Source organism: Monodon monoceros, unplaced genomic scaffold, assembly GCF_005190385.1.
Source record: "Monodon monoceros isolate NGI ecotype Baffin Bay Population unplaced genomic scaffold, NGI_Narwhal_1 Super_Scaffold_12, whole genome shotgun sequence".
NCBI classification, from domain to species: Eukaryota; Metazoa; Chordata; class Mammalia; order Artiodactyla; family Monodontidae; genus Monodon; species Monodon monoceros.
Genome location: NW_021703768.1, coordinates 159,546,724 through 159,570,485, shown reverse-complemented (window position 1 = coordinate 159,570,485; position 23,762 = coordinate 159,546,724). Strand labels below are relative to the sequence as shown.

Below are 23,762 nucleotides of genomic sequence, written 5' to 3'. Positions count from 1 at the left end.
GGAAGCTGCTCAACGCCCCCACAGTGCCTGGGACAGCCGCCCACAGAAGATGTCAGCAGTGCCGAGGAGAGACCCTGGTCTAGGGACAGAGCCAGATTTGCCCGCATCCCCTATCCGGCAGGAGTCAAGGATGCTAGGGTGGTGCTGCCCCTCCCCCCAAACCAACTCTCCAACAAGGGAGGCTCAGGGGAGCCGGCAGCCCTGGAGACAAGGCACAGCTGGGCGAGGACAGGTTGGCCACGTGGCCAGGAGAGAAAGTCACAAGGGACTCCTGAGGGCCACTGCCACTGGGGGTGGGGCGGGGGCAGCGGCTTCCAGCTTGGCATTGGGCCTCCAAAGGTGAGTCCCCAATCAGCATCTTAGGAGAAAAGCCCCCCCAACCAATGACTTTTTAAAAAGGTGGGGGAGTCAGCCTTCTTTTACATACTAAAGGCTTTAAAGAAAATTGCATCCTTGGGAACACGACTGAATTTGTTATTCAGTCCCAGGTCTGCACACGGGGAGGGGAGGTGGGAGAGAGGGCCGTTCCAGAAAGGAGGTGTGCTGTGCAACATGATGAGGGGACAGGGAGGGGGTATGGGGCTCTCTGTGTACAGAAGGTTCCGGCCAAGGCCCGGCGGCCGGGTCCCCGTCCTCTGGGCAGGCTCATCTGACAGCCTCTAATCCCATTCCATCCTGGAATGACGCCCCAGTCCTTGGCTGTCACTCTGTTGACCAGTTAGTCTGAGCCATCACCAGTCAACCATTATGCAAATGCAGGATCACTCCGCTCCCTCCCTCGAGGAAGACCGGGAAAGAGCGGGAGCTGCAGCAGATCAGCCTCACCAAGAAGGTGCTTTTCGTGAGGAACACACAGGAGAGCAGAAAGTCAAAAGGAGAGACAACAAAGGAAATCAGAAAAGAGAGACACCTTCAAGCGTGCTGCCAGGAGCAGATGGGAAAGCACCCTGGAGCTGAGAGAACCTTTTCAGAGAGGGGCCGCCTCGGGTGGGGAAAACACGCGGATGAGGGTGCGCAGAAAGAACAGGCCCAGCGGGGAGAAGGTTCCGGGCCGGGAGTGACCGCTTGGCCAGGATGATTTCTCCCAGTTTCTGCAGAGCGCTGGGGTGCCACCAAGGATGCACTGTCCAAGGAACACACTGGCCAAGGCCCCACCCCTCAGGGACCAGGTCCTGGGGGAGGCGCCGTACTTGACCAATGGGGACAAGACCCACCAGCAGTGACCAAGCGCTACAGATGGAAACCTCACCCAAGGCGCAGATCCGACTGCAGCCTGTTTGTGCCGCCCACGAGCTAAGCATGATGTTTACGTTTTTAAATGGTTCAAAAGTTAAAAGAGGGCTTCCCTGGTGGCGCAGTGGTTGAGAGTCCACCTGCCGATGCAGGGGACACGGGTTCGTGCCCCGGTCCGGGAAGATCCCACATGCCGCAGAGCGGCTGGGCCCGTGAGCCACGGCCACTGAGCCTGCGCATCCGGAGCCTGTGCTCCACAACGGGAGAGGCCACAACAGTGAGAGGCCCGTGTACCGCAAAAAAAAAAAAAAAAAAAAAAGTTAAAAGAATAATAACATTTTGTGGCATGTGAAAATGATATGAAATTCCCACTCCAGTGTCCACAGATAAAGTTTTATTGAGACTCGCCACGCTCATTGTTTACGGAATGTCTTACTGTCCAGGGCAACCGCCGTGGAGCTAAGTGGTCAACGGAGAGCCTCCTGAGCCCTTGAAGCCCTAACACCAACACAAGGATGCTCCGGGCCGCCCCGCCCACTCCAGCCATACCCCAGGCCCAGCGAGGACCTGCCGACCGTTCCTTGGGCACCAAGAAGGAATCTGTTTGAACCCTGTCCACAGACAGCTCAGGGCCTGAGAGCCTGGACGTTTCCCAGCGAAAGAGCATGATGGAGTCGGACGCTTCCGAGGCCGCATGGCACTGCCCCTCACTCCCCAGCTCCGCCACCCACATCCCTGTGGCCTCGGCGCAGATGCCAAGAGGGGGCAGCCACTCTGCCCTCTCCTTCCCCGCTGGACACCAGGCAGTGTCCGGGCAGGGACCACGCTGGGTGGAAGGTGGGCCGGGAGGGGGGCCTCTGAGACGGAAAGGGGTGGCAGAGGGCGTCCGGGGGACAGGTCTCTGTAGTCACCTCCGTGTCCGCGGATTCAAGCAACACGTTATCCGAGGCACCAGAACAAGCATCTACAGATGCAAAGGGGCAGGGGCGCAGCTCTCATGGAGGGAGCTCGGGGCCTGTGCCCCACGGCTCCTGCCATAGCTCAGAGTCAAGAAGGGCCACGCGGCCCCGACGCAGAAACGGGGCTCTCGCACCGGGGATGGCGCGATAGTGAGCCGGAAGCCTGAGACGGGCAGTGTGTGGGGTCCTGAGAGGGCAAAAAGGGCCCACCTCCCAGGAGCTGGTAGACAAGGAGTGGGTGGGAGCCTGAGTCCCCTGACAACACAGGCAGCGACGGCGGTGAGTCCCCAACAGCCCGCGGAGGAAGTTAGACCCGAGAAACACTCTGCCTCTGAAAGAGGGAGAAGTGGAGGAGGGAGGGGAGGGGAGAGAGAGGAGAGGAGAGAGGTGGGCGACGACAGCCTGCAGCCCCGCCGTGGGCCGGGCTCGCTGGGTGGCTCACCTGCGCAGGAGCTTGGCCTTGAGCGACGCCCGGGAGGCGCTCCAGGTGCTCAGCTCGGGGCTGCTCAGGGCCGTGGGCCGTGTGTGGTCCAGCACCGTGAGGTCCTTGCCCTGCTTCCACAGCTCGTAGCGCTCCGGCTGCAGGATGCGCACAAAGACATCCATGGAGATCTTGACCATGTCCTTCCGGCATGTGCACTGCATGTGGGCAGGAGAGAGACCACTGAGCCCGCGGGCCACTCGCCCCACACCACGCAGGGCGCCTCGAGCCTACCCCATCCTCCCTAGAAATTCTCTCACGAGACAGGAAAGGGGGTCTTCTCACCCCAATGCAGGGGAAGGTGAGGCTGCTGCATCCCCGCAGTGGGAGCCTCTGGCCTTCCCCACGGAGTCGCAGTCCCCCACCTGACCGTGGTCCACCACAGTGCCCCCAGCCGCTCAGGAGCCGAGGCCACATGCTCTCAGCTTCGGCCGCCTCCAGTCAGTTCAAACCAAAATTTCCCTCCTGTCAGACATGCATACCCCCGACCAGGTAAAATGCCCATGGAATGTCTTATAACAGCGGTAGTTCCAAAGGTTAGTTAGGAAGAGGGAAAAAGCTGTCAGCCCCCAAAGAGCAAACAAGGAAACAAATGTGATCTGGAGAAGGTGCTCCCCCACCCCCGTGTCCCTGCCTTGGGCTTCGGGAGAGGAGGCTGGGGACCCAGGAGACTCAGCACCTGGCCCCAGGGCGCCCGGAACTTGCCTCAAGCCAATGCTGGCCTGGCTAGTAGAGTCCCTTGTGCCTGGGAGCTTCAAGCATGGGACAAACAAGCATAACGAGGACGGGCTGAAATGGGTCCTTCCTCCCCCTCCTCTGCTGTCTAGACCCTGAAGACGTCTCCACGTGCAAACCCCGCGTTCCGGGAGCCTGTCCCTCTATGCCACAGGGTCACCGTGGCCCCCAGGACTGGGTCCCGTGCAGGAGGCACTGCAGCCGTCCCAGAGGAGTTGGGAGCCAGAGAAGCCAGGCAAGGATTGCAGAAGCCAGGCTCGGGACGGCGAGCCCTCGGTCAAGGGGAGGAAATCAGACAGCCCTGGTGTCCTAGTTACCTTCGGGCTAAGGCCAAGAGCGAGAGGGAAGGAGAGACCGAGGGGACCACTGGTCTAGGGCAGGGCTGGCGAGCTGCCCACAAAGGACCAAGCAGTATAGATGCTTCCAGCTGTGCGGGTCACTGATCTCTGTTAACAATCTCTCAGCTCTGTCGTCACTTGGGAGCAGCAAGGCCAACTCGTAAACAAATGGGTGTAGACGAATGCAGCTAAAACTTTATTTACAAAAAAGGCAGAGGGCCGGATGCGGCACAGGCCGAGGTTTGCCGGCTCTTGGTCTAGACTCTAGAGGACAAAGCATCACCTGGCGGTGGGCAGCCATCTTCTGGGAGATGAGCTTCCCCAGGGATGGCTCCACGAGGGACCTCGGGGTGGACCTGACCCTGGGGGCCGAGCTCGCCTCCCTCTGAAGGGGCACTGTCCTTGCCTCCTTAGGGGGACGAACCTGTCCTGAGCATCGCGACAGGAGGCCGAGGGGCAGTTGCCCCTCAGGGACACCCGCACTGCAGCCCCTGCAGCTCTGACTCTAAACACCCCCGTGTCAGATAAACAGGCTTATCCCTTTTTAAGCCGTTCCCCAAACCACAGCTTAAAAAGTGTCTCTGGATTTTTTTTTTCCAGGCTGCGTACGTGTGTGTGCGTGTGTGTGTGTGTGCGTGTGTGCACGCACATGTATTTAGAATTGCGTACGTGTTCATTTTTCATCCCATGCAATTTCAAAGGACATTATGAACGTGTCTCCGTTTTAAATGCACATCTTGCCTCTGTTTACAACCACCCGCCACTGCCACTTTCTCAAAGGAAATGAAGGAAGCGGAAGGAAAAGACTTAATCGAATGCAGCGATTATGTATCTTGCCCCGAAAAGCCCCTCCCGACTCCCCTCAATTGGCTCAGAAACAGCGAGATATTTATGACCCGGAGCCTGAGGCTGCTGGGGGCGGGTCCCGTGTCTCCTGCAGCCCCAGTGCCCCCATCCTGCCTGCTCCCAGGCCGCATCCGGGAGCTCCGCTTGGGGACAGCAGTAGCCTGACCACACCAAGTGGGAGGGAATATTTATGACCCAGCGACTCCCCGCAAACTCAATTCAGTTAATGAGAAACCGCGCAGCAGAGAAAGGCTGGCGGTGTAATTTGGCTGTGGAGTGGCGAGAGCACAGATGGCGCCCGGGTTCCAGATTCCTGGCTGGCCACGGCCTCCCTGGCGTCAACACCAACAGCAGCTTAAGGGATTTGTATCAAGCGGCCTTGCAATTGCTTTTCCTTAAGTAATTAAAAAAAGCACCTGTGTGCGCCGTGGAGGGGATGGAGGGGACCCGGAGCACATTGCCTGTGTCCCGGAGCCCGGCCCGTGCCCCGGGCTGGGAGCAGGGCTGGGAACACTCACCCTCACGTCTCCGTGGGGTTCTGGCTTTTTTGTGGCGGTGGGGTTTGTCGCTGGTGGGGACCGAGGTGTGGGGGGCATGGGCACCAGGGAGGAAATGGTGGGAAGAAGCCAAGGCCCCTTGGGTCATGGGGGACAGGAGGGAAAGCCCCCGGTGCAGGACACAGCAAGTCACCTCCGTGGGCTAAGCCCCTGAGCAACACAGGCCCGTCGCCTTGTGTCAGCTCGCAGTTTGGCAAAAGAATTTGCTAAGACCAGCGAAAAGATCCGGCTACTTAAAAGCAACTTCCAGGGGCTGAGCGCGCCAGACCCCCGCCACGGACCCTGTACCACTGTCTTCTGATTTGTGGCCCCTGCCCAGCAGAACTGCCCCCGCCGCTGTTTCACTTCGGGCCTGCGAGTAAGCACAGGGGCTCTGAGCTGCAGGGCCGTCCTGGAAATGGGGCTCAGGGAGGGCGGGGGGCTGGAGGCTTGGGGCACAACCCTCAGGGCAGCGCCCAGGGAGGGACTGCGTCCTCCCCTCCAGCCTGGCGGGCTCCCAGACCTTCCTGAGGACCTGCTGGAGTCACTGCGGCTGAACGTCTGCTGCTTGCTCTCCAGCTCCTGAGCTCAGCAGCCCCATCAGCCGGAGACCAGCCGGAGTGTGCTCTCCCCGGGACCCGGCCTGGCCATTAGTTCCGATGGGGAAACCGGGCTCGAAGGGGAGGGAGGAGGCCTGAGGGCCCCCTGCAGCCTAAGCGCACCCCGGGGCCCTCTGTACCTTCAAGGCTCAGCCAGCAGAATCGCGTGGGGCAGGGCTCCCGCTCCACGAGCAACTAGGTAATGAGGACGCTGAGCATCCTGTTCAGAGCAGCCAAGGCGGGGTGGCTGGTGATCCCATTAGTGCCGAGGGGCCATCTGGGGACAGAAGGAGTAAAGGAAGAGGAGGGGGACTGTGGGGGGGGGGGGGGAGACATGCGCTGCGCATGGCCTGGGACCCAGCACCAGCCTCTGTGGATGCGAGACAGGCTGTGCTCTCTGTGGGACCCCACCCTGGGCCTGCCTGCCTGGCTGGGGGTCGACCTCCAGCCCCCATTGGCTCAGCCCCACCCCCAGATTCTGGGCCTGGAACGGTGGTCTCCCCAGGTGATGCGAGCAGAGGGAGGTGGCGCCCCGACGCTCAGAGCAGAACTGGCTCTCTGACGCAGCCGCTCATCAAGGGGGGCCTGACAGCCCCAAAAAGTGCACCTCAAAGAGCCCCTGACGGGCCCCCCATGGAGCTGCTGGCGCCAAGTTAATTAACACGGGAGGAACGAGCTGCTCAAAGTGACAGTGGAGAGGAGACACGAGCTCCGCCCCCGCACCCCCCACAAGAGGAGGGGGGACAGGATGCCCCCCAGAAGCAGACACCAGCTGCCTGCCGAGCAAAAGGCTGGCAAGGAGGGCAAGGGCGCAGCCCTGACAAGCCACGGGCGAGCCAGTGAGGCCCTTTCCTCCCCAGGGATCTCACCCAAGGATGTGAGAAACCCAGACAAAGACCGTCTCTGCTTCATCACAGAGAGAAAAACGTGCGCGCGCACGCACACACGCATGCACAGGCCTCAGGAAAACTCTAACCACAGGGCAACCTCTGTGGACCCCCTGGGTAGGTGACAGAGCCACCCGATGGCCCTGTGCGGGGCTGGTGATCCTTGGTCCTAAGCACCGATTCAACTACAGAAACGGTCTTACAATGGATCTGTTGTCAGAAGAAATACAAAACTCACAGTCAAGAATACATTAAAGCCCCAACTGCGACCAAAGACCTTTAGGGAAAGTCAAGGTTATTCATCAAAACCAACCACGGTTCTTTCAATGGAGGGAGGGGGGGTGTCAAAAAATTTTGTAGTATTTGTTTTTCTAAATCTCTTTACTGAGCAAGTATATCATTTAAGTTGGTTGGGGGTGGGCAGATTATGAAATCTGGCCCACCACCTGTTTTTGTAAATAAAGTTTTACTGGCACACAGCCCGGCACACGGCCCTGCCCACAGCCACACTGGTGCTGCTACAGCAGAGCTGAGCAATTACACAGCAACTGGATGGCCCCCAAATCCACAAATATCCACTATCTTGTCCTTTACAGAGTTTGCCAAACCTTGAGTAAGTCACAAAATCATTTTCACAAGGTATCTTGAAGCCCTGACCCCACCAGTGTGGGGTCTGTATCTGCAGAGAAGGAATTAGGAGGTGATGAAGGTTAAATGAGATCATAAGGGTGGAGCCCTAATCCCGTAGGACTTGTGTCCTTTTCAGAAGGGTAACAGAGACAGATCTGACCCCTGCCCCCGCTGCCCCCATGTGCGGACACAGCAGGAAGCTGGCGGTCCACATACCAGGGCTAGAGTCCTCACAGGAAGCTGACCCCAGCGGCACCCTGATCTCAGGCTCCCAGCCTCCAGAAGTGCGAGGAATAAATGCCTGTTGTTTAAGCTGCCCAGTCCCTGGTACCATATTTCTGCAGTCTGAGCCGACAGAAGACAGGTGTCTGCCTGGAAACTTACTGCAGTCCCGCTTTTTACTGAGCATAGCAAGCTGCACATCCCCACCACCTGCTGCCAGAATCTGACTCTCACCAGGTGCCAGGAAGCACCTAGAACCTGGCACATGGAGGCCTGGCCTCGGGCTCCACCTCCTCAAGGCTGCACCTGCTTTCACACCTGCAGCCCGAGCCGACCACTCTCGGGGGAACGTGCCCCCCACCAGAGCCCCTGGGGACCTGAGCAGTGGGCCTGGGCCAGCTATGCACACCCCCAGCCGGGCTGGGCCCGGACCCCACTTCAAAGGGGACCCGGGGGCCCAACAAAGGGACCAGCCCCATGCTGTCTGGGGTCGCCAAGTCTCCTTCCCACAGAGGTACCAGCTCCTAACCCCGAGCCACGGATCTCACACGTTGTGCCGGGGACGGCCGTAGGTTTTCTGGTTTGTTTTGGCCACGCCGCAGCATGCGAGATCTTAGTTCCCTGACCAGGGATCGAACCCGTGCCCCCTGCAGTGGAAGCGTGGAGTCTTAACCACTGGACTGCCAGGGAAGTCCCGGTTTTCCGTTTTAATGAACTCAGGTGCTCATAAATGGAGGAACGTGGTAATGAAGTTCCCTGAAATGACACCTAAGGAATGAAGGGGTCAGAGCCTTGGTCACCTCGCCAGGGCCTATGGCAGGAGACGCAAAAGGGCCAGCCTTGGGGGTGACTTCCTTTTCTATTTTTCGTGGTGGTAGGTGTGCAGGTGGGCCCTTTTTCTTACTGAACCCATCCCAATACGCTACACCTACCAGCAGTCACATTCCGTACGCAGCTCAGAGACACGTCTAAGATGTGGCCCAAGTTCCAGGCAGGATGGATATAAGACTTCCTAGAGCTTCCGAACAGTCTGGCCCGCAATGGAAGCATACTTTAAGGGCTTCAATTTCCCAAGGTTTTGGTTGTTTAAAAAGAAAGGCACTGATCTTAGATTAGATCCAGCAATTGAAGCCATAAAATCCCAGAGCAAAATGGTTTCTCACTTTTAGCTCACAGAGTCTGTCTTCCACGTCTGAACCATTACATGCTCCGAACTAATCAGGTTCAAGGGCTGTGGCCTCACGGCCCAGCGCCAGGCCCGGCCCTGCAGCAGCTGACAGTGAGATGGGGAGAAATAAACACACGCGAGGGGGCAGGAACACGGGGGCAGAGAAGGGCCACGCCCACCCGAGGTCCGCCAGAGCCTTCCTCTTGGCTGCCAGGAACAAGCACCTACCGTGTGCTCTTCTGGTCCTGCTCATGTCAGATGGCAAAGCGGGAGAGAGGAGGCCCAGCAACCAGCCTGAAGACTATTAAACACGGTTCACTGAGATCATCCCCGACAGCTTTGTGGTTGGTGAGGCCGCAGCGCCGACTCCCTGCCCTCGGGGCTCCTGCCTGCCCTGCCGTGTGCGTGTGAGGCCAGCCGGCTGGGCCGGAGGCCTCAGGATCGCAGACCCGTGGGGAGGCCGGGCCAGGCGCGGGCCTGTCTTCCAGCCCACGGCTCGCTGTGGCTGGGCCCCGAGCTGCAGACCCCTGAATGTTCGCTGCCCGAGGCACCTCCACGAGGGGCCTCCTCACACAATGGAAATGTCCTACGTCTATGTTGTCCCCGAGATCACCACCGGCCCACGTGGCTATGAACTAGTACTTGCTGGTGTGACCGAGGTACAGGACACGTAATTACTTCACTTTAACTAACTTGTGGTTAAAGGGCTGTGCGGGCCGGTGGCTTCGTGCTGGGCAGCGCGGCCTGGCAGCCCCACATCCCTTCTACTGCCAGCCCCGCAGGCACTGCACCTAAAACCCAGACCCAAACTGTCCCTCCCGTCCACCCCACTTTCTGCTCCTCGGTGTGGACTAACGCTCCTCCCCCACTGCTCCCCAGGGGACAGGGCTCAACAGTGTCCCCCAATGCATGTCCGCCAGGGACCTCAGAATGAGACCTTATTTGGAAAGAGGGTCTTTGCAGACAAGTTGGCCAAGGTGAGGTCACGCTGGAGCAGGGTTCTAAATCCAGCGACCGAGGCCCTTGTAAGAAGAGCGGAAGTTGGATCCCGACATGGGGACAGGGTCACATGAAGATGGGCAGAGACTGGAGGGATGCGTCTACAAACCACGGACACCAAGGATTACCGGCCACGCCAGAGGCTGGAAGGGGCGGGAAGGACCATCCCCTTGGAACCTTCAGCCGCGCCACACCTCCATCTCAGACTTCTGGCCTCCAGGGCAGGGCGGGGACACCTTCCTGTTGCTTTCAGCACCCCTCCCCTGCTGATGGCATTTTGTGACCTGAATACACCAAGGTCTAGAACCGCCCCGCCCCCCAAGAAGCCCCTGCTGGTTGACGCTGCCTGCCTGCCTGCCCGCTGTGCCCTTCGCGGTCTCCCTGGGTCGGAGCGCTCCTGGGCGTCCTGTCCCTCATCTGTGTCCGCCTCTGCACCTCGCTGACTTGTTCGCGTCTCCCAGCAACTTGCCGATGGCCGTGCTGAGCAGATGCTAATGTGGGAGCGACACACATGCTTCCTAGGGAACAATCCCGGGGCCAGGGGGCGCTTCGGCCCACAAAGTGTTAAGCACCCAGAGACGGGGGCAGAAACCACCCTCCCAGGAGCCTGCATCTGTCAGGACCAGAGCCGGCCCCCTGCTTCTGATGTAATTACCCGCACGGCAGCAGGGGACGCGATAACAAACCAGTTCATTAGGAAATCCACTGGAAGCCCTCGGAAGCGCTTCATAAACAAAACCATTAGGCGCAGGGCTCCCGGGGGCTCCCGCATCCTGGCTGGCGGGGCTGCTTCCCAGGGCTGGGCAAGGTCACAGGCCTTTGATCTGCAGGATGCTGCCCACCACCCCTCCAAGGTCACTCTCTTTCTTCCTCCACATAAAGGAAGCCTCTTCCATGCGGCACTGTGGCTGCAGCCCGGCAGCCTAGACAGTTCTCCCGCCTGCTGTGAAGGGCCCTCCCACCTCCCCCTCTGCGTGCCAATGATGCTGAACCCAGGCCCTAGGTGCCAGGCACTTCCCAAGGGTGCTCTGCCCGAGGGCCCCACCAGCCCCTCAGCTCTCTCCCTTCACCCACAGCCCCTCCTGCTGACCAGGACCCATGGAGTCCCTCTCCGTCTGTTCTCCAGGCTCTGAGGCGAGCCAGCCCGCCTGACCTCTAGTAACAACCTCGTCATCCGAAGCCGCAAGGCGTTTACCACGGCCAAGAAACAAACTCCATTCACAGGCAGGACGGCAGAAAAGCCCAGACTGAGACTGTGGACTCAACACATGTGGTGTAAGTAGAACGAAAAGGAAAAAGCAGGTCACTGCCCTCTGGAGCAGACCTGCAGGTGGCATCCCCAGGCGACACGCGCTGGAGACTGTGGCAGCGTGAAGGTGACCCTCGAGGAGCCTCGCCAGCCCAGGGCTCTTACCCAGGGGGAAGCCGTTCCAGGGGACACTGGGCGATGTCTGGGAACACCTGTGGCTATCACGCTGCGGGGGGCGGGGGGGGGGAGGCTCCTGGCATTGAGTGGGTGGGGCAGGGAGGCTGCTCCACACCCCGCAGCGCCCAGGACGTCCCCCAGAGATGGTTCAGCCCCAGGGTCCACAGTGCCGAGGGGGGAGAAACTCTGATCTGTGGATTTGAATCACAAGCTCCCCATTCCACCAGGAAAAGCAGCAAAGCCATGCGACAAGGGGCAGCGGGCCCATCAGTGTGAGCGAGCCCGGCGGCAGCCAGCACCCTTCTCCCAGAGCTGTGTGGCCACGTGTCTGCCAGTGGGGACCCCCCAGCGCTGGGAACCCACCAGGGAGGCGGCCGGCGGAAGCTGTACCGTGATGAGCGGGCAGCACCCCCTCCAGAGAGACTGAGGTGCGAGCACTCGTGTGCATTTCCAGGGCCCACCCTCTGGGCGGGAAGCCTGAACATAGTTGCCTGCAACCCAGGTAGACAACCCCAGGCGCGGGGACAGGAGGGGAAGTAGGAAGGAAGAGACAGGGGCTTTGGGCCGAGGGGGCTGGGATGCCCGCCCATCGCCCACCTGGAGAGAGCCGAGGTCGGCCACATGCTGAGCCACCGGCTCTCCCAGAACCACAGCGGGTGCCAGCGCTCTGCGGATGCACTCAGAACCCCGTGAAGCCAGGGGAGCAGGGAAGACGCGATGGGCTGGTGTGTTCAATTGGGGGGGAGGGGGAGGCCTGCAACTACGCTTGAGATTCTTTGCAAGCGTTTCCCAGAGACAAACAGGAGGCTCAGCAGCTGCCAAGCTGTACTGGAGCGGCTTGGGCCACGGGCAGCTCCCGCCAGCCACGGCAGCGGGGAGCAGGGCGGCCTCTGAACCCGGCCCGGGGGAAGTCCCTCCCCGAAGGGGCCCACCAAGCACTCAAGTCCTGCCCACGTCTGAGCTGGCGGAAGCCCCTCTCTGCTCCCAAGGCTGCTCCCCTAGACCCGTCCTCCAGGGTGTTTTCACTCGGGGGACACTGCCCCTAAGGGGGGGAAAACTCCTTCTTGGGGGCAGAAAAGCTTCACTGTCTTTGAACAGACATGTGGTGTATCCACGGTGTTAGAATCTCACAGAGGGGCAATGAGGAAGAAAGTGTAAAAGTGTCCTGTGGGGGGGTGTGGGGGGGGGGGTGACAGTGAAAAAGAAGGCGGAAAAACGGCCCGCAACCCGCCCTCTAGACCAGGCTCTCATCCAGGACCTGCCCCAGGGGGCACCAGGCCACGACTGGGGAAGCGAAGGGGCTCCTGGCATTGGGAGGGGGTGGGCCCGGGGATGCCAATGCCCAGGCCGCACGAGGCTGCTGTGCTGTGGGGAGACCTTGCCTGAGACCCATCCTTCCAGATCCGGTGGCACCTGTTCTAGATGGTCAGAGTTTAAGCCAACACAAAACCAAGCCAGAGGGCAGAGCGATGGCACCGTGCTCTCCACTCCGATCCTCACCGCTATGCTACTGTACGCATCTGGGCTTGAAGCCACTGCCAGGCTGCCAGGGACAGAGTGACAGGAAGCTCTGGGGGAGGCTCCAGGGGAAGCACATTTTATACGGCAATTGACTGCGAACCCCGAGCACCGGCCACCACCAGCGCCATAAATCAGGGAGCCAGCAAGGCGCAGCAGTGCGCAGGCCGGCACTGCGGAGGCGGGTGGGCCCGAGGAGCGTCCGGGCTGCAGCTCTGTTCCTGCCCTCCTCCGCCCGGCCCCCACTGTCACCCCACCTTCTGTCACCTCCCCTCGGGCTCCAAGTTAATCGCCCAGAGCAGGCGGCAGCGTTACTGAACAGAAGGCACGCGGTCTGGAGCAGCGGAAACAGTTTGGTTCACATTTCACAGCAGTGAAGTCCAAGGTGGCCCAGGCTGAGGGGCGGGGGGCGAGTTTCAGGAGAGGCCCCCCACCCTGGATGCGCAAGTGGGGGGACGTGGGGGCCGCCCCTGGAAGCGCTGCATCTGGGGACGGGCCTCCCCACCTTCCACGATCAGCAGAAGCCATGGGGGCGCAGACTTTCCCGGAGGCTGAGGGCTGGCAGGCAGCAGCCCAGACAGCTGGCGGAAAACCAGCTAAGTGCGCCAGGCTCCTGGCCATTCAAGCCGGCTTCTAAATCTCTCTCGCTCTGTTTAATCCGAAGTCATCTTCTGTACCTTGTGGGGTGGCAGGTACGCCAGTGCGCCCTCGGTGGAGGAAAGAGGCCCTTGTCAGGCTTCACCCGGCGCCACCCACCGGGGGAGCTGGGAGGGACTCGTGAGCTAATCCAACGTGGCGTGCGGTCTTACAGGACTAACGTGAGCTCAGACCTAAAAAGGCTGATGTGTGCACACTTTATTTTCTCCAGTGAAGCCGGAGCATCCCTCTGATCTCTCTGGTTAGTAATCCCACTACAGAGCCTGCCTGGCCGAGCATGTGCCTGGGGAAACGGAGCACAGGCCTCTGGAGGTGGCCCCTGCAGCCACAGCCGAGCCCCGGACACCCGCCTGGGGGAGGCCACCAGCCTGCGAGACACGCGCGGACAGAGAGAGCATCTCCCAGAACCCCCAGCTAATTCACTTAACCTCTCTCTGGTCCTTGCAAGGTCACGAGGCCCAGAGTCAGAGCTTGATGCAGGCAAGAGCCATCAGTAAAGCTGGAGAGAGACAGAGTGGGGTGGGGGGAGCCCAGGGAGCGGGCGTAGAGGGAAGGGACCGCTCACAACAAAAGCAGCAGCAATGTGACCAGAGGCAGGCGTGAGGATGCACATGGCCAGTCGGGGACTTGCCCACTGCCGGCTCTGATCTCAGGCCCTCTAGAGTCCTTGTTTTTAAGGTGTCCCAAATTCCACCCCACAGACCTAATATTGACCAACATTTGGGCAAATTCCCCACCACACACACACACACACACACAATGGGATTATACATTCATGATCGAAAACCTAGTTTTTCCACCCAAAATGCCATGCCCATCTTTGCACACCAATAAATAGTGAAACCATTTTTGTGGCTGCGTAGTATTACACGGTTCACCCAGACCCCCAGCCATGGGTATAAATTTTCCACTGTGAAAATCAAAGATGCAATGACTGTCCCCGTATGAGGAAGGCCTGAGGACCGGCACAGAGAGACGCACGTGTCCCACTGACGGCAGACACCCTCTGGGAGCTGCCCCCATGGGTCTCCCCAGTGGCCCATGAAGGGGCCTCCCGGTTCCAAAACCCCTTTCCCAATGCTGTCTCCTGCTTCACAGGCTCCCTAGTGTTTGTGGACCAAGGAAGGGAGGTCTGCTTGGTGAGCACGGCATCCCCCGTGGACCCCGTGGACCCACCCACACCCTGTGCGCTGACAATCTGGTAATCCAGGCGGTAGGATTTCTTTAACAGCTTCACTGAGCTATAATTCACATGCCCTACAATCCACCTCCACTCACAGAGCTGTGCATCCACTGCCACAATCAATTTTCGAACCTTTTCATCACCCCAAAAAGAAACCCTGTACCACTTAGCAGTCCTCCCCAGCGCCTGGAAACCACTAACCCACTGTCTCTGTGGATCTGCCTGTTGTGGACAATTCCCGTCGATGGAATCACTCACTATGTGGCCTTTTGTGTCGGCTTCTCTCACTGAGCATCATGTGTTTGAGGTCCATCCACGGGGCAGCACCGTTCCGGACCAAGGGGGTGGGAATGGAAGGCCAAGTCGTGTGTGCTCTTCCCACATCTCCCAAACTGGAGGATGAAGCCAGCAGGAAGTCCCCGCCCCCTCCTAGAGTCTGTAAAAGCCTCCATCTGCCATCCTGTCCCTATAGCTACCGCCTCCTCCTCTGGGGCCCAGAGCAGCCCTGCAGCCTCGCCCCTCACCCTCCCCCCACGGACTCGGGCGGTCTCTGCCTGCCCCGGCCCCACGGGCTTGGGTTCTAATTCCTTCCACCGACCCCCCACTCCGCATGGAGGCCCAGCCCCGGCTCCACGACCAGCTCTGCCATGTGTCCAGAAGCCCAGGAAGCAAGGGGTTCATCCACGTGCCACGGGGCTAGGGCCACGTGGTCCAGAACCCTCGGCGGGAGTCCAGGAGGAAGAAACGGGCAGCCCTGTCATCAGGGTGCGCAGGAGCTGCTGGGCGCTGGTTTGGGTGTGAGTGTGGATGCCGCCCAGCCCCGAGGACGCTCAGGGTCCACTCGGGACACGGCACCCCTCCTACCCATGGGGGCAGGGACCCAGCTCCCTCATACCCCGAACGACCCCAGGATCAGGGGCCTCTCTGCCCACAGGCTTGGTAGAGAACTTCAGATTCCTCGGGGGCAGTCACCTCTCCAACATCTAGATCCTGAAAGAGGACCGGTTCCTACAGAGCAGATACATCGACGCCCTGCAGAGTCCCGGTTCCCACAACCCTGCTGTCGGCCCAGCCCCCCCAACCCCTGCCCCGGAGAAGAGAGGCACATGGAGATAACGTACCCACAGCCCCAGAGGTCCATCCCTCGCTCCCTGTTAAGTGCGGGTCTCTGGCTCCGGCAACAGCTAGCACCTGTCGTGCTTAAGGGACTCCATAACCCAAGGCTGTGGACCACGGCCACGAAAACTGCCTTTCAGTAGGAAAAGGCGGCGGGCAGATGCGAGGTCTCGCACACATGCCCGGGGGAGAGGAACTAAACTGAGCTGACGAAGCCTCACTACCAGAGTCCAAAAAGTACAGCCGTACTAACCAACCACCCTCTGCGCCTTAGAGAGAAAGGTCAGCCAGGGCCCTCAGCTAGGGCTGATCCTGTCCCCAGGAGACATATGGTAATGCCTGGGGATGTCTGTGGCTGTCACACTGGGGGCTCGTGGCATCGAGGGGGCGGGGCCGGGGAGGCTGCTCCACACCCCACAGCGCCCGGGACGGCCCCCCAGAGGGTGACCTGGCCCCAAGTGTCACAGCGCCACAGGGGGTGGGAGTGAGGGTGGGGAGGGGACCCTGGATTGGGCTGGGCCAGAGTCCGAGGGACCAGGGCCATTTGCACCCAGAGCTCTGCTGGATCCTTATCCATTTCACCCCCTTTGTAGGCGGGGATGGTCGCTGGCCACAAGGAAGGCAGGGCCATTCCCCCTGGCGCCGGGGCGGGGACACGGCGGGCGCCCCCCACTGCAGGGCGCGTCAGGCAGGGAGCAGGTGGCCACGAGGCTTTCCTCCCGTGCACAGAGGGCTGATGAGGGTTAGTGTCAGCGATGGGGAAGGAAGACCATCCTGGAGAAGAAACTCTACCTCAACTTGACAGTGAACACAGAGTGCAGACTGCAAGTGGGACGAGCGTGCTGTGCTCAGCGGAGAGGGTGGGAGAGGGCAGCCCTCTGCAGCCTCTGTCAGGTAGATGGGGACCAGAGGTGCTCCTTCCAAGGGGCTCTGGCAAGAGGCCACAAGCCTATTTTCTCCAGAGTTTTAGAGCCAGGAGGATGCTGGGTGTCCCTGTGGCCTGCAGGGCAGACCTGAGCCCGAGGGCTGGGCACCCTGCCCACAGTGGGGAAGTTGGGTGGGCTCTGCAGGGGGCCGGCGGTGGCACATCGGCATTTGGCCTGGCCTGCCGGGCACCAAAGCCACCAGCGCCCTCACTGGACCCTCTGGAACCTCCAGAGACAGTGGCTGGGAGCCAACATGCTGGAGGGAACAGCCCCTCTGATGCCGGAGACTCTGTGGGCTGCAAAGAAAAGAGCAAAGGAGGTGACCTTCAGCCCTGACGGGCTGGAGCCAGAGCGCCTGCACCCTCGATTCTCTAGACCAGGGACTGCAAACTTCCTAGTAAGGACCAAACGGCAAATATTTTCCACTTTGCAGGCCAGACGGTCCCGTTACAACTACTCAATTCCACCGCTGCAGGCAAGCAGCCCTGCAGGGCACGTGAATGAATGGGCGCATCTGTGCCAATAAAACTATTTATCAAAGTGAAATGTGAGTTTCATCCAGTTTTCAATTGTCACACACTCTTCCTTTTTTTCTCCCCCAGCTCTTTAAAAATCTAAATATCATTCTTTTTGCAGACCATACAAAAATAGTCGACCTGCCAGGTTTGGCCTGTGGGCCCCCGTTTGCCGACCCTGCTCTAGAAGAAAGAACAGGAACATCTGAAATTCACACAGGCTGGCGAGCGTGAGAGCTTAGCCTTTAATGCGTCAGCAGAGGGAGAATGACAGAAACGGACGGTGTGGGGAGTGAGGGGCTCGCTGGGTGCCTGAAGAGGTAACGAACCAACAAGTACAGAAGTCTCTAGAATCTGGGAAGTGGACGTTCTCCCCCTTGGCTGCATTCCGAGGAATGTGCTGGAAGGGGATGCAGACGGGACGGGGCACTCAGGCTGCAAGGGAGAGGCCCCTGCTCAGCGGGAAGGGGCCCTGGGTCCCCCCGTGCCCCACCCCACCCCCCTCCCTTAAGTCCACAGGCCCAGCACCCCGGGAACCGAACAGTCCCCTGCCGCCAATGCCCTCAGCTTGCCACCTGCGAAGCCAGGCGCCCGGCGGCCTCTCCAGCCCAGACTCGTTATGGGGGCAGCGGAGCTTGGAGGTCTGGACCTGCTGTCCCGTTCCACCACCGAAAGGCCTGGAGGCTGACATCAGGTGGCAACGGACGGGTGCCCCGTGGCCAGTGGCCACTCCTGGCAGAAGCCGCTGGGCACCCCAGAACCCGGGCCGGCTGAGAGCAACGCTTGTCACTTGTTCAGTAATTTCGCGCTCCGCCGCCCGGCGATGTGAGTGTGGAGCCCCATCTAAGGCTGCGCTTCCCCAGTGCCACTTGTTTGTGAACACATGGCTGAACCCAAAATTGCTTTTAATATCCGGGCAATCCCCGCCGGCCCCGCAGCAGGGTCGGCTCCAGCAGCGCCTCCGGGACCAGCCCCGGGGCCAGGCTGATAACTCAATTGCACAGAACTCCCTGCAAACATACCCCTGTGGATCTAAAGGGACAATCCTGACACCCCCGTCCCTCCTCTTGCAGCGAAGCCAGAGGCTCTGCCAAAGACAATCCCCCCACAGTTTCCTGAATTAAGTATAAAAAGCCCAGCACTTTAAATCCCGGGGCACCTCTCCAGTCTTCCTGGCTACAAAACCCATTTCCTTTTCTCAACTGCACTGACACAGCGAAGTTAGAGAAACAGATCATTAGAAAGACAGAGACGAGCGAGCCCGTCTAGACCGCGCTGCCCAGTGGAGACGTGACGCAAAGCCACCTGTGAAGCTTAATTTTCTTCATCTTAATTTTTCACCCCATTCAAACGTGGAAAGAAGCAGGCGACGTTTGCTTTAAGGATGGATCTTGTTTAACCCCACCTGTTCAAAAGCATCAGCCTGTAACCCCCCTGAACACCCCTGGTGCGGGGTTTCCTGCTCTTTGCCACGTGCCCTGCCGTGGACTCGGGGTGCTGCATGCCACCGGCTCCCCTCCACTCCATCGGGCCACGTCTCCAGGCTGTGACGCCCGATCGTCACGGGCTAGACCCTCTTTTGCAAGGGTCCAAGGTCTGGGAAACACTGAAGGAATCAGGATCCGGGCTCCAAGTCCTCCGGGTCCACACTGCTCCCACTTCCGGGCCTGGGAGAAACCCACCATCTGTCCCAACCCTGGGTCCTAACTCATAACAGCTGAGAAATTCCACGGAGGAACCCCAGGGCTCTGGCTTGGGAGGCTGGTAGGAAGCTCAGCAGGAGAGGCCTCTCCTGTCCCATGACCCAAGTACCACAGTGGATGCTCGTGAAGAGCCGGGCCCCCTTTTGCAGTGGAGAGAAGGTTAAAGGGACTGAAACCTGAGAGCCGGGGCCGCTTGGTCTGAGCCCAGCTCAGAGCTGGGCAGAGCTCGCCGGCTTCCTCCACGGCACCCGCGGTACCAGTCTTGGGTAGAAGGCCCCTGGTCCCGGCAGCCAAGGAAGGGCTGGGCCTGCTGCCTGCCCGACAGCCCTCCCAGCAGCTTCTCCCTCCCAGGGCCCTGCCCAGTGCTCAGCCGCTCCCTGGACTCGCCACTACGGGGCCTCGTGCCCCCAAAGCTGCCCGTCAAAACCACAGACAGGTGAGTGCAGGAGAAAAGGAATTTGAGAACAAGCGCTTGGCTCAGATGTCAAGTCTGTTGGCCAATAATCGGCCCTCTGGGACCAGAACGGCAAATTACTGAGGAAAATCAAAGGAGTCTTCCGGCCTTTCAGTGACCTCTCAATGTGGATAGCGAGGCAGCAGGAAGTCCTCAGGCTTGAGCGCAGGGTCTGCTCTGCCAGGGTTCTGCGCCCTCTCTCTCTCTCTCTCTCTCTCTCTCTCTCCCCCTGTCTTTCTTGCACCCTGCAGCAGAAAAGCCCAGATGGGGAAGCTGGAGGGGGGCAAAGGCGCTGGGGCCCAAGCAGACCCCATGCCCGGCCAGGTGGCCTCCAAGGGGTCAACTAACAAGGAACAAATCTTCCCTGATCCCCAGACGATGGGGAACACACCTGGGGTCTGCCAGGAGGAGGGGAGACCCGACCCCAGGCCTGCCCAGACTCCCTTCCCCTGCCTCCAGGTGAGGAGCATTCTGGGGACAAGTTTGCTGAGGATCCAGAAACAGACCCTTATGGAGAATCCCAGCCTCTGGTCGAATGTAAACGGCTGCCACCCAGGCCCTGGGCTGGCTGAGCAGGTGGGGGCCGGCCCCCTTCAGACCCTTCCCCAGGGTCTGCGGGCACTCACCTGGGTGGCCACCTTGCCGTAATCAATCCACCGCAGGGTGGCAAAGTTGGTAGATTCTGCGCAGTTGAATCCGTGGTTGAATCCGGCGTGGTAGCCGTAGGGGAACGTGATCATGAACTCCCCAGCCTCCTGCGTGATCTGAGGGGCAAGAGGCCAACAGGTGAGGGGCGAGGCCCGACACAGGGCATCACGGGCTGATGGCAAAGCCACAAGAAGCCACCGAGGAGCACAGCAGGGGGACGTGGGCTCGAGGACGTCCCAACAAGTGCCAGGGAGCCTGACTTTAGGAGCCAAAGGAGTCGGCCAAGTGAGAGGCTGCGGCCTGGTGCTCACATGGCTTGGAAAGTAGGTGAGGCGAGTGGCCAGGGCGGCAACTGGGCTCCCAGCCCCGCCGCTCACTGAGACCCCACTGGGCCCCGAGGGGACAGTCTGCACTCTCCAGATGGGTGAGCAGCAATGCTAGGATTCTAGGTACTTCTCGTTTGGCGGGGGGGGTCTCCTGCTTTGGGGGTAGGTGGCCTGTCAAGCCTCCATCCACTGTGAGATGTTCCCACACGGCGCCGGGGCTGGTGAGGAGGGCCGGTCGGCACTGGCGGAGCTCGGAGCCCTTGGAGCCCAGGGCGGGTTCGAGCCAGCAGCATAGTGCCCAGCCCTCGTGCGAGGAAGGAGCAGGCCCACCCCCAAAACGTCCCCAGAAGCTGGCCTAAGTGGCCCCGCCACCGTGAACAGAGAATCTGTCCACTACATCCCAAGACATGGGTCCTTCCAAGTGAGGGCAAAGAGACTGAAGCGACACGTCAGTGGGCCGGGAGGACACGTGTCAAGGTCACGACACTGCAGGACGAGCACGTTTCCAGGCCTACTCAAAATGGTCTGGACGGCCAGACTCTGGTCCAGCCTCTGCGACAGAGAGCCCAAACCAAGAAGTTGGGCGTGAGGGACCAGGGTGGGGGACCCACAGTGATGCCAGACAGAGGCTTCCAGAGGTGCCAGCCCGAGGCCTGGAGAAGGAGGCTGCAGCCTCCTCCCCGGGCCCCTCCCCACTCTGCACTGACTACCCCTGGCCATCAGCAAGCGCTCCAACAGACCAGTGTTCCGGCAGACGGATGACAAATAGCAGCGGCCACCATCCCCACTTGCTGTGTCCCGGGACGTGAGGCGGGGCTGTTGGACTAGAGGCTGTGACGCGGGAGTGACCCTCTGGGGTCAGGAGGGCCAGTCTTCTCCTAGGCTAAGCACGTGGTGCACATAAGGTTGTCTGGAGTTCTGAGAACGGGGCCCCAAATGCACCCGCCCCCCCAACCCTCGACGATGTTTCTCTCTAGGGTTTCACAGACACGGACCGCGTTGCCCATGCTCTGCGTCTGGCCTCTTCCGCTCGGCACATCCTCGGGGTTTATCCGTCCCGCTGGGCACATGGGTCGTCTGCTCCTTTTCGTTCCTAAAGGGGTCTCCTGCTATGAGGATGTGTTGCTATTTGCTCATCTAGCCTCCTGCTCACAGGCCTGTGGCTGTTCCTGGTCTGAGGCTCTGTGAGCAGAGCTGGGGGCACCTGTGGATTCATCTTCTCCCGGTGGTTGCTTGCACTTCTCCGGAGTAAACAGACTCCGGATGGGGCACCGTGGGGCCCCAGGAAACTGCCCAGCGGCTCTTCGCAGTGGCCGCCCATGTTGCACCCACATGGTGGGAAGGGCAAGTTCCCCCGCCCCCTCGGCGGCATACGGGGTATGGGGTATTCGCACGCAGTGGCCCTGCGGGGTGGGTGTGATGCTCCGGCCCCCTCCCTGAGGTCTGTGGATGCCGCCCACTGCGTCCTGCTGGCGCCTGCGCACGCCTCCTTCTGCAAAGTGTGTCTGCTCAAGCCTTCTGCCCCACTTAGAGGCTCTTCAGCACTCTGTCGCTGATTTGTAGTTTTCGGGGCCTGCTAATAACCCCAGAGAGAGGAGCAGAAATCGCTGGATTCATCTAAGTAACCAACGAGGAGTCAAACCCTGGCAGGGGAGGGTGGGTGGCAGGAGGTGGAGACCGGGGGTGGGGTGAGGTGGAGGTGGGGAGACTTCCAGAAGCCAACCAGAGAGTCAGAGATCAATCAAAACTGATGTAGCCTGGAGAAAAGCCAGTCCTTAAGAACACGGAGATATCTTTCTTTTCAAATAATGAATTGTACCCATCAAGGGAAGTCAGTGTGCATTAAGTAATATTTTTAAATTCCTGTCCAAGTGACAGCCGCATGCGGGGATGAAGCGACGGCAGAAGATGGGGGAGGAGGGGACATGTAGTGTCCCCAGGGCCCAGCGGCCAGCATCCTCATTCTCAGGAAGGGTCCCCTGGGCCAGCTTCTGCTGCAGGACTCGGAGCCTCGTCAAATGAGATAAATAAAATTCGGGTTTGGGGATGTGCTTTTAAATGCAATTACTGATGTTCTTATCCTACTTGAGCTGATTCTGTAAAGTGCTATCTCGCTTTCCAGAACGCCTCCGTGCGTGCACTGGCCTGCTTGAGCCTCAGGGACGCAGCAGGGTCCCCGTCACCGGGCTGGAGCCCCCGTGGGGAGAGGCACACTGAGGGCCTGGTCCCCCGCCCGATCCGGCCCATAAATCAAGGCCCAGAACAGGAGATGTGCTCACTTAGAGCAACAAGAAGATTATGTCCCTGTCAGAAAATCTACATCCTGGTGGCTCCATTTCAAACCCACGGTGTCTGTCCTCCGTGTCACCACCGTCAACATTATCCCAACAATAAATTACAGGGCGCTGGGGATGACGGATAGGCCGTGACGCAAAGCAATCAGTAGTGGAGGGCGCGCCAGCCCCAGACGCCAGTCACAGAGGAAGCCCGGCGGTCGGCTGCTTGTGCGAGCTCTCCAAGAATAAATGAGGAAGTCCGTGGCAGATCACAGAAATACACACTTTTAATTATTAAAAAGCTCTGCTATCGATCTGCTTTTTCTTCTAGAAGTAAATACCATTACAAAGATTTATAAGCGGAGTGCGGGGCGTCACTCTGAAGGCCGCCAGGAATTCAGATGAGGGGCTCCACGTGGAGCCTGACGCCGCAGGGCCCGGAGCCTGGTCCTGAGGCCGGCGGCCCACGGAGGGCTCCCTGCTGCTGGACAAGGGCCTTGGGACGAAGCTCTGTCTGGGCCCCGTGGGCAGCCGCTGTGGCTGCGGGGCCCGGCCTCTCTCCAGTCACCAGCAGCCCCTCTAGGCCAGGAGGCCGCCGCCGCCTTGGGTCACGCTCTGGCATTTCGTATACAAGCTGCAGGGCCACACTGGCACTGACCCAGGAGAACGAGGGTGCCCGCCAGCTGACTCCTGCGACCAGCATCCCTCTCCAGGAAGCACCACTCTGGAGAACGTCCGCGACAAAGGGATGGGAGAGCAAGTACCTCTCACTTCCGTGAGCAATGCCATGATCTGTCTGCGAGGTTCCTGGCAAAGAATGATGTTCCAACCAGAAGACGGGGGCAGGTGGGGTGGGTGGGAAGAGGGAAGCACGGAAAGCTGCGTTTCTCAGAGCGAAATATCCCGCTACCTAATAAGCATGAGCAGCAGCTGTGGCCCCGATAGAAAGGCGAATCCCCGATCTGTGTGCTGATGCTGCAGGCGGTTTGACTGAAACGTCAGAACAATTTCTGACCTGCTGACACCCTTGGCCAGAGAGAGGCACGAAGGTCTGCCCCCAGAACTCGCTCCTGCGCCTGACGAAGCACTCACTCTTCGGGGAAACCTGCAGAAGCCGGGTTCCCGGACAGTCCCCTCTGCCCCCTGCCCTCGGTGCCACGGCCCACACGCCTGTCCGGTAAGTTCCGGGCACAGGCCTCTCGCCTGGACCCACGCAGGGACCGAGGCACAGACTCCCCCGTCCAGGAGGGCTGTCTGCGGGGAAGGACTGGCCTGGAGTGACGACAGCTGGGCCCACTTCCGGGGCAGAGGCGGCCTGGCCCCGGTGCTCAGCCCCCGCCCGCCCGCCCTCCGCAGGCAGTGGGGTCCCTGCCAACCCGGC

General features: G+C 60.2%; 1 protein-coding gene across 6 annotated transcripts in view; it reads right to left on the bottom strand.

The window, feature by feature from the left end:
- Positions 1–23,762, bottom strand: part of KDM4B (lysine demethylase 4B) — a 129,198-nt gene that overhangs the window by 30,194 nt on the left and 75,242 nt on the right. For 5 of the 6 annotated variants that reach the window (XR_003792546.1, XR_003792545.1, XR_003792544.1 and 2 more), the window contains exons 10-11: positions 19,758–19,895; positions 2,635–2,831 (exon numbers count right to left, since the gene is read on the bottom strand). Coding sequence is in view for 2 of the 6 variants with exons in the window: in XM_029215806.1 (XP_029071639.1) it covers positions 2,635–2,831; positions 19,758–19,895 (335 nt within the window). In the remaining 4 variants the exon portion in view is untranslated. Of the gene's footprint in view, positions 1–2,634; positions 2,832–5,867; positions 6,005–19,757; positions 19,896–23,762 lie in introns of all 6 variants that reach the window. The other variant, XR_003792547.1, reaches the window with a different exon arrangement.